Source organism: Crotalus tigris, unplaced genomic scaffold (assembly GCF_016545835.1).
Source record: "Crotalus tigris isolate CLP2741 ecotype Arizona unplaced genomic scaffold, ASM1654583v1 scf7180000023616.527904, whole genome shotgun sequence".
Taxonomy (NCBI): Eukaryota; Metazoa; Chordata; class Lepidosauria; order Squamata; family Viperidae; genus Crotalus; species Crotalus tigris.
In genome coordinates, this window is record NW_024100080.1 from 245,599 (window position 1) to 256,467 (window position 10,869).

Below are 10,869 nucleotides of genomic sequence, written 5' to 3' on the forward strand. Positions count from 1 at the left end.
ACCATGTTTAAGTGGTCAGAGATTTCATATTTGCCTACGTGAAGCCGAGAGACGACTTGGCTGATGTTCATGTCTACCTCCATCTTACATGGATGGTGAGTCCTAACATATTTTCTTTGGCATTTCTTCTTTTTCTTTTTAGTCTTTGCCTCAGTCTAAATGTGTGGAAAAATGCCATCCTGGATTTGTCAAGCAGGCTCAAGAAGGAGAGCCATTTTGCTGCTACGATTGCATTCCTTGTCCAGAGGGGACCATCTCCACTCAGGAAGGTGGGTGACGCCACAGGGAAACCTTGATCAATATGCATGTTAAAATTTTTAATTTTCATGGAGTCCAATTTCTTCCATAATGGGAAGTATAAGAAAAATATCTTGAAGGATGAGGTAAGAAGAAGGATGCTGTGGATTGCATGGGAAATCTCTTTCATTTCCCAATTTGGATGTTTCCATCCATATTTATCTTTCTTAGAAATATCTGTATTCTTTGTAACTTGAGGAATGATTTTAGATCAATGGGTTTTGTTTACCTAGAGTAGACCAACTTTACATTACAGGCTGATAGATACATCAGTCAATCATTCATTTAATTAGTTAATCATTAGTAAGATGATATATCCTTATAAGCTGCAATATCTAATTGGGAAGAACAATAGAGGGAGAGATGTTGGGTTAAAGGAACAAGGAAAACCAAACAGAGGATTCAGGATTCATCTGCAATTTACAAATAGTCCAGAATGCAAAGGCATGCACAGTGTTGAGTTTCATGTGTTCTTCCATAGGACACCCCTACTGTGCAGGCTGCACAGAATCCCAGTTTCTTTCCAGGTGCAATTAAATTCAACTTTCAAACCCTCCATTAGACAAAACCAGGGTATCTGCAGGGCTTCCCCTCCTTGAGAATATCTGCTTGTCCCACCAGAGCATATAATAATTGGCATGCAAACAGTCTGTTCCCTTAAAGGATTCCCACTTTATGGATCATCAGAAGCCTTCCTTTTCTGATGCAGTTCCTGCCTTATTGGATCCACTCCCCCTTGAAATTGAATAGGTCCCTAATCTCTTAAACCTCTGAACACGTGCTACTTCTCCCAACTATTTGAGATAAAATAAGGTCAGTGCAGGATAAGAATCTGGTTGATTACCTCAGAGAAGGGAGGATGCAGCACCAGACAGATTTTATTTTGAATTTATATTGTTGTTGTTCTTTTTATAGTTGTATATATTGGGGATTTTTTTGCTGTTGTAGTGTAAGTATATTCCATTTACTGAGACTTTTCTGTCTCTCTGTTTCACATCTTATCCGAAGATTTTCTTGAAATTTGAAAGACTATAAAAGAAATATTACTTTCTTTTCTCAGATACCACAAAATGCACCAAGTGCCCAGATGATCAATATCCAACCGAGAACCGAATCCAGTGTATCCGCAAAAGAATAACCTTTCTGTCCTATGAAGAACATCTCAGCATCATACTCATCTCCTTTGCTCTACTCTTGTTCCTAAACACAGGCTTTGTTTTAGTCATATTTATTAAATACTTTGAAACTCCTATTGTCAAAGCCAACAACTGGGACCTCTCCTTCATCCTCCTGGTCTCCCTCCTGCTTTGCTTCTTATCTTCCTTGTTTTTCATTGGCCGACCAAGGAAAGCCACCTGCCTTCTCCGACAAACAGCGTTCAGCATTGTCTTCTCAGTAGCCGTGTCATCTGTGTTGGCCAAAACAATCACAGTAGTGCTGGCATTCCTAGCTTCAAAACCAGGCAATAAAGTGAAAAGATGGTTGGGGAGGAGCTTGGCCAATTTCATTATCCTTTCTTGTTCTGCTGTCCAAATTCTCATCTGTGCCATATGGTTGGGAGTTTCTCCCCCATTTCCTGACTCTGATCTGCACTCCCAGCCTGGAGAGATCATCCTTCAATGCAACGAAGGCTCTGTCACCATGTTTTATGTTGTCCTTGGCTACATGGGCTTCCTTGCTGCAATTTGCTTCACTGTGGCTTTCCTGGCCAGGAACCTGCCTGGAGCTTTCAATGAAGCCAAGCTGATCACCTTCAGCATGCTGGTCTTCTGCAGTGTCTGGGTCTCCTTCCTGCCTACCTACATGAGCACTAAAGGAAAATACATGATGGCCGTGCAGGTCTTCTCCATCTTGGCCTCCAGTGCTGGACTATTGAGCTGCATCTTCTTCCCCAAGTGCTACATTATCATCCTGAGACCAGATCTAAACACCAAGGAACATCTAATGGCAAACACAGGGGAATGATTGTGAAATTGTTTTCTAGACTGATAATGTCTAATTATCCATTATTATTGGTTATATGTTCTTCCTTTGGATATGCTTTGCAACTTATGCTTATTAAAACTGAAGGAAATAAATATGTGATGTTTGTTAGTTAAATGAAAAATCAAGATAATCACCAAATACATTAATAGATAAATAATAAAACAAACAAATCGATGAATAAATATTATGTTTTTTAAACTATTGGTTTTCCTCAGCACACGTGTCAATCAATATTTGGCTTAAGCAACTCTTCAAGACAAGAGCTATATGATTCATTTCCTGGGCTTTATAGTGCTGTAAGCTTGGCAGATATCTTCAAAGATAATTAGTGAGGTCTGAATCTCATCTCTTTCATGGTTCTTTATGAATTGGTATTTCCATTCCCCCAAGTTATGGGTTCTACTGGGGAGAAGAGAGTAAGTGAAGAGGAATGATGTTACAATTCTCTCACCAGTTTTGGTGATCCTTCTCTTTCTCCTGAGTGCTCTTTCTCAGCAATCTTCCTTCATTTCAACTCCAGATCAATTCCATCTTCTTCATGGCTTCCTCTTTCACAGCCTCCAGCTCCAGCTTCTCTGGGCTGAGGTGCTGAACAGACTCTGAATTCTGGTGAGGAATTTCCAGTAGCAGACATGTATTTATAGCCTGTAACTTTGTGACAGGTTTGGCATATCTGTATTTAAGACAATTGGACTGAAGAGGATTGAAGATAAAATTTATCCTGGTCTGGTTTGGGGAGTCAGTAGCTCAACCAAGCTGAGGCAGGTACAAGAAGGCCATGGGTCGGGAACTTCCAGTTGATCAAGCTGTGACGATGGCGGCTTTTTTAGAAGCCGCCCGTTCCCAGATTGCATAAAAGCCGGTGGGACTCTTACAATCAGCTGTCCCATGGCTTGAATCTCTTCCCTGGGAGAAAGGGAAAAGAAGAGCCACTCAGGTAGAGGAAGAGCTCCCCTGGATCCCTATAACTTTGGGGATCGGAGGGTAGAGCTCCCTCGGAGCCTGAGCCTACTCTGCGCTCCAGGACGTCTTTGTCCCGAAGTTCTGGGATGAAGCAAGACACCACTTCCACATCTGCTTTTTTCGGTGGCTTTGTGAGTATATAAATGCAGACAGAGCAGACCAGGAGAAAGTGGATTTAGGATTAATTGGGACTTTAACTCTTGCAGGTATCTTCTCCTTTTTTATTGTTTACTTTCCCTTTTCAAGAAGAAAGTGAAAGTGAAAGGCAAAATGGCGATTGTCTTTCTTGTTTGATTTTGCAACAAAGTTAAAAGTTGGATACAGTTTATGTTTTAAATATAGAGGCAAGAATCTTGCTCCTTTTTCTTTTTTACTATTTAAAAAACTTTGAATTTAAAAGAATGGCTTCAAAACGTTTGGTTCCAGTTCCTAAAGCTTCTATTTCCTCTCCAATGACTCAGTCTGTTTCTCAGTCTAAACCAAAAACACCCCCTCCCTCTCCTCCTCCTGCATTTTCTCTTAAAGACTTACAAGAAGCTTTAAAAACGACTGCTTTGGATATTAAAGAGGAGGTAAAAGATTTTATGATTGCAGAGAGGGTTGTTATGGAAGAATTTTTGCAGAAAAAAAGGAGGTTAGGGAGGATATATTATTTGTGTTTCAAGGACTTGCTTTGCATATTGAAAGGATTGATGATAAAATGGATGAAGTCACTGAAAATGCAGCAAAACTGGAATCTAGAGTGGAGGAAGTGGAGAACAAGATAGAATCCACACAGGATGAACTAACTATCTCACAATACAGAGAAATGGAGTTTGCACTGCGCATCAGGGGATTGAAAGAAAATTTACAGGAAGATTTAAAGATGCTTATTGTTAAAGATATTGCTTTCAATCTTGGATGGAAACCAGAGGAAGTTGGGAATGAGATAGAAAAAATTTTTACAGTCAATTCCCGGGTTGCTAGACAGAGAAATTTACCTAGAGATGTGGTCATTTATTTTTCCAGAAGATCTATTCGTAATGAAATTATACAGGCTTTTTATAAACAGAGGTTTCAAACTGCAGCCCAAGATGTGATAATTTTAAAAGAAATACCTCCAAAAATTTTAAGAAGCAGAAAAGATTTCACCTTTTTGTCTGATGAGTTAAAACGTCGCCAAATTCAGTTCAGATGGGAGATCCCAAATGGAATAGCAGGGAATTATGATGGAACACGTTATAGATTAACTACAGTTTCAAAGGCAAGAGATTTTTATTATTCTATTTTAAAGGCAGGACCATCCTCATCCTCATAAATAAGTAAAATTGAAGAAGAGCCTGCAATGACAGGAACCTCTTCACTGATGGTCATGGAACAAGCGGCGTTGGCTGCACAGAATTTTGAGATAAAAGAACAAAGGATGACACGAGCTGCCCATAAACGTAAAGAAAAAGAGCAGCAGCAGAAGAGTGGTGATAAAATAGAAGGAACTGTTATTACAGAGCCTGTGGGAGGGGCAAGACCTAAAAGATCTTCGACAATTGATCTTCAGGCTATGCTTCAGAGGCTTCAGGCCGGTGGAGATGGCAAAGTTCCTGACGTGGAATGTTAACGGCCTAAACTCACCACAGAAAAGGAGAAAAGTTTTCCACCATTTGAAACAACATAATAATGATTTAATATGTTTGCAAGAGACTCATATAACTTTAAAGGACTCAAAATATTTGATAAATTTTTGTTTGGGATCACATTTCATGGCTCCAGCTCCAGGGAAAAAAGGGGTGTTGTAATTTATGTGAAGAAAAACTTATCGGCTAAATTAATAGAGGCTGATTCAGAAGGAAGATATGTTTTTGTGGAGTTATTATTACAAGGCAAGAAAGTTCTTATTGTTGGACTATATGCCCCTAATCAACAACAGAAGCAATTTTACAAGCTTTTGCATGGGAAAATATCTCAGCTGGATTATAAATCTGTAATTTTGATGAAAGATTGGAATGGATTTTTGGATTGAATGAGAGATAAAAAGAGTTCTTCTAAAACTTTTACTTAAACTAAATTACCTAAAACTTTTTTGATATGAAAGAAGAGTTGGAACTTATTGGCATTTGGTGAGAAAGGAATATAAGTGATAGAGACTTTACTTTTTACTCGGAGAGACACCAGTCATTTTCAAGGATTGATTTTTTTTATTACTAATGATTTTCTTTCTAGGGTTAAGAAGGTTAAAATTTTTCCTAGGACGTTGTCTGACCATAGTCCGGTGTGGATGGAGCTACATTTGGAAGATGGGAATAGAAGATCCTGGAGACTGAATGAGAATTTGTTTACTCGGGAAGAGTTTGTACAAAAATGTAAAGAGTATTTGAAGGAGTTTTTTGCTTTAAACATGAATAAGGGTACTTTGATGCCCATGGTCTGGGATGCCAGTAAGGCATACATGAGGGGAATTTTGATTCATTTGAATAAAGTTTCTAGGGGTAAAATGTTACAAAGATGTAGAGAAATAGAAGAAGAGATTAAATTAAAAGAAGAAGCTCTTGTTCTTAATCCAACTGATAATAAGTTAAAGGTTTGTATAAATATGCTTAGGGAACAATTTAATATGTTGATGGCAGATCAGGTGGCTACTAATCTACATTATATGAGACATAATACTTTTTGTAATGTGAATAAGCCTGGGAGGTGGTTGGCTTATCAATTATGAAAGAAACAGAAGGCTAGGATTATAGAGAAAGTAAAATATAAAGGTACTGAGGTTTTTCAGTATAATTTGATTAAAAAGAGTTTTTTAGATTTTTATACAAAATTATATTCAAGTGATAATATAAAGGGAATGGATATAGATAAATACTTACAATCAGTACACTTTCCTAAACTTTCTGAGGAACAACAAAATGTGATGAATTGCTCAATTACTGTGGAGGAAATTGGTTTAGCCATTAAGCAGTTAAAGTTGGGAAAGTCTCCAGGAACAGATGGATTGACGTCAATGTATTATAAAATTTTATCTGAAGAAATGATGGAACCATTAAAGGAGTTGTTTAATAGTATTTTGTTGGGAGCTCAAGTCCCCCCTTCTTGGAAAGGATTGTTTATGTCATTGATCCCAAAGGAGGATCAAGATCTTACAGAGCCTAAGAATTACAGGCCAATCTCTTTGTTAAATGTAGATTATAAGATTTTCTCTAAAATTTTGGCAAACAGACTAATGCAGGTTATGAAGGACTTGATTCATAGTGATCAATCAGGATTTATAACAGGGCGATATATGAAATATAATGTAAGACAAATTATTAATTTAATTGAGTATTTGGATAAGAACAATCAGATTCCTGTGGCTTTTATATTTTTGGATGCTGAGAAAGCTTTTGATCAATTAGATTGGCAATTTTTATTCTCACTGGTAGAGAAAATGAATTTTGGGGATAAGTTTTTATATGCGCTTAAAGCTATATATCAGCAACAATCGGCTCAAATTGTTGTTAATGGGGGATTGACTGAGACTTTTAATATTGAAAAAGGGACAAGACAAGGATGTCCATTATCTCCATTATTATTTGTTTTAACATTGGAGATTTTGTTGATCCAGATTCAAGAATCAACGGTAATCAAGGGCATAAAGATAAGAAAAAATGAGTATAAATTATGGGCTTTTTCGGATGATTTGGTTTTGATTTTGGAACAACCGATTAGAGTGGTTGATTGTTTATTAGAACTTATAACACAGTATGCAAAAGTTTCTGGTTTTAAAGTCAATAACCATAAGACTAAGATATTATCTAAGAATATGTTAGCCAATGACAAGGAAAGTTTGGTTAAAGCTACAGGTTTTCAGATGGTGAAAAAGGTTAAATATCTGGGAGTATATTTAACTGCCTCAAATGGAAAATTGTATAAAAATAATTATGAATTACTATGGGCAAAAGTGCAAAAGGATTTAAATGACTGGAAAAAATTGCAATTGTCACTGTTGGGGAGAATTTCAGCTGTAAAAATGAATGTTCTACCAAAGTTTCTTTTCTTGTTTCAGATGATACCTATTTTAAAAAAAGATGTAAATTTGGAGGAATGGCAGAAGGGTATCAATAAATTCATTTGGGCTGGGAAAAAACCAAGGGTTAAGTTTAAGATTTTGCAAGATGCCCGAGAAAGAGGAGGACTTAAAGCATCTAACTTGAAATTATACTATGATGCAGCAGCCTTAACTTGGATAAGTGATTGGCTTAATTTGACAAATAAGGATATTCTTGTTCTTGAAGGGTGGGATTTAATGTATGGTTGGCATGCATATTTTTAATAAGAAAGTGGACCGGGCTTTCAAATTACATATTTTGAGGAGTGCCTTACTTCGAGTTTGGAAAAAGTATTATTATAGGTTAAACTATAAAATACCTATCTGGGAGATTCCTAGACATGCAATTGAGGGGATTTCTAAGGGGATGAACTTTGATAAAATTTCATATAAATTATGAATTCAAGTTTGCAGAGAGTTAAGGGTTATTAGGACTCCGTTTATTGTATAAGTAGTAAATTTATGTTGACTATGTTTAGTTTTCTTTTCTTTTTTTCTTCTTTTTTTTCTTCTTTTTTTTGTAACCCTGTATTGAGCTCTGGGAAGTCGGGGGGGGGAGGGGGTGGGGGGAGGGGGGAGGGGAGAGTATGGGTAGTATTTTCAATAGTTCAGATTTTGGTGATAGAGGATTGCTCGGGCATTTTCCCTCAGACTGCATCCGATTGAGAAGAAGAGGAGAGGGATAAGTAAGTAGAAAGATGGAGGAGAGAGGGAGGGGAGGAGAGGAGGAGGTAGAAGGAAGGGGGAAGTGAAGAGATGAGAGGAGGATGCAGTCTGGGGGGAAATGGGTGAGCAATGTTGGAATTTGTGTTCTATTTTAACTTCTTATGTATCTGAATTTTTTTTCTTATGATTGTAATGAAAATAAAATAATAAAAATTGTTAAAAAAATTTCGTATAAAGAATTATTAATTTGGTCAGGTTCGGATTGTCATTTAAAATCTCTAGATGTATTAAGGCAAGAAAATATTCTACAGTCATGGTTTCAATATTTACAAATAGTGGACAGGTGGACTGTAGATAAGAAAGAAGGAATAACACTAGAAGATAGAAATCTGGTTATTCAGATTAAAGATCAGAGTCAGGCCCATATAAAAAGAATTTACAATGCTTTAATAGAATTAGACTCTGAAACAGAATTGGTTAAAGACTGTATGATTAAATGGGCTCAGAATATCCAGGATCCGATCCCATTGGACTTATGGGAGACAATTTGGATTAGAAATGTTAAATTTACACAAGCTCAAAATTTGAGGGAAAATTTTTATAAAATGTTTTACAGATGGCATTTAGATCCTAAAAAATTATCTTGTATGTATCCAAATTTACAACCCAAATGTTGGAGATGTGGTAATATGGATGCGACATATTTTCATGTTTGGTGGAATTGTAAAAAGGTAAAGGCTTTTTGGATTATGATTTGGTGGAACATTCAAAAGATTTTTAAAAGGAAGATAAAGTTCACCCCTCAATTATTCCTATTGGGTATCTTTGTGGATTTAAATGACAAAGAAACTACTTTAATGTTGAATTTATTAAGTACAGCAAGGTTATTACTAGGCTCATATAGGAAGAAGGACTCGTTGCCTACTTTAGAAGAATGGATATTTAAAGTTTCTAACTTTGCAGAAATGGCAAAAATTTCTGCTTATTTGAAGGATCATACACAAGAAAGATATATTATTGTATGGAGAAGATGGATAGATTATATTCAGAAAAAATATGGGACTATAAAGTTTCATTTATTTTATGAGTAAATTTTATAGTAACTGTTGTAGAGATTTGTTTATATGTCTTAATTTAAGGGGAGTTAAAGGTTAAGTATGATGTTTTTTTTCTTTTTTTCTTTTTTCTTTCTTTTTTTTGCTTTTTTTATTATTGTTAACCTTCTTATTAATAACCCTGTACTCTGCTCTGGGAAGCGAGGGGGGGAGAGTTGAGGGTGGGTGGCTGGGTGGGTGGGTGGGTGAGTGGGTGGGTAATGATAACATAGTCATGGCAAATGCTTGGGCATTTCCCCTATGCTGCGTTCATGTGTGTGAGAGGGATGAGAGGGGAGGAAGGAGTAGGGAGGAAGTAGGATGGTTAGAGGAGAAGGGGAGGGGAAGAGAGTAGGAGGGGAGGAGAGAAAGAGGAGGGAAGTAGGGAAGGTTTAGAGAGGGTGGACGCAGCCTGGGGGGAATGGGCAGGCGGTACCAATGGTTAATTGTATTTTGTATGAATAAATGGAAAATAAAAACTTTTTTAATAATTAAAAAAAAAGAAAAAAGAAAAAAAGAAAAAAGAAAAGAAAAGGCTAATAAAGAATGGATATATGTTAACTATTGGCCCTATACGTACTCTGGTAATTACTATTTGTATTTTAATAATTATTTTCAGTGAGGTCTGATTCATAGTTGAGATTTTAACATTTTATAGGATGATTTATGCCACAAGTTAAATATTTACATCCCCTTATAAATTTAGACATTGTAATAAAAGAGAAGTAGAAAGTGTGTGAATGAAAGTTGAGAGGGGGGAGGAATTGAATAGTTTCAGGCTTGTATGGATACTGGTTGTGCAAATTATGTTTTCACCTGTGTACATTGTTAGATCACACCCTTTTATTAGCATAGGTGTAATAGTGTCCACAATAGTATCCCTCACATGTTGGCTGTGTTTGTTTGCCTGCATCAGGTCCTATGTGACTCACCCTCTGATAATGTGGTTTTATTGTGTAGTCTATTTGTTTAGATGGTATCTAAAATCAATTTCATAACATCTGTTGGTCTGTCTGTTTAACAAAAAGATTGGGCCAGGAAAGGATCCTCTCTCTCTCTCTTGCGGATTTCCTATTGCTACATCTTCATTTCCTTTATCAAGATCCAGGCTGTGCTGATATTAAGTCATTCTTATTCTAAGTTGTATCCAATGCTATTTCAATTGAGAAAAAATAACCTTAAGAATTTTTTTTCTGCTCCTTTCCGAGATCTTAGTGAATAGCTTCAATCTGATTTTATACTATTTCTGCCGAAGCAACTACATTAGCTGGAAGACATCGGTGGCAAAGTAATCGCAAAGCAATAAATAAATAAACCGAAAGAGAAGAATGAGACTGTGTGAAATTATAGCATAATATATGGTTGAAGAGCAGGCACCACCTCCCTCCCTCTCCCTCCCTCTCTCTCTCCCCCTCCCTCCTCTCCCTCCCCCTCTCTCCCTCCCTCCCTCCCTCTCTCCCTCCCTCTCTCTCTCCCTCCTCTCTCTATCTCTCCCTCCCTCCCTCCCTCTCTCCCTCCCTCCCTCTCTCTCCCTCCCTCTCCCTCCCCCTCCCCCCCCCTCTCTCCACAAATGTTTTAGACTTTGATGGGTAGCAATTTTATTTAGATAAAGAAAGATAAAGCGATAGCAGGCAGCAATCTCAGGTCATTGGCCATATCTTGAAGATATCCATGGTCCTAGATGGAGATGGCATTATTTTCCACGTGTCCTATACAAATGAGAAAAAAATAATAAGTTGATCAAAGTGAGTTTAAAGTAAATTCTTTGCTTTGCAAAGCTTTTTGAATGCAAACAATATCAAGCAA

The 10,869-nt window shown here is 37.0% G+C and overlaps 1 protein-coding gene across 1 annotated transcript; it reads left to right on the top strand.

The window, feature by feature from the left end:
• Positions 1–1,548: 1,548 nt before the first annotated feature.
• On the top strand, positions 1,549–10,355 carry LOC120297283 (vomeronasal type-2 receptor 26-like; the record flags this gene model as incomplete). Its single annotated transcript, XM_039319727.1, has 2 exons — positions 1,549–2,061; positions 10,272–10,355. Coding segments are annotated over 2 exons (597 nt in total), but the record flags the coding sequence as incomplete, so codon positions are not given.
• Between the last annotated feature and the right edge of the window lie 514 nt (positions 10,356–10,869).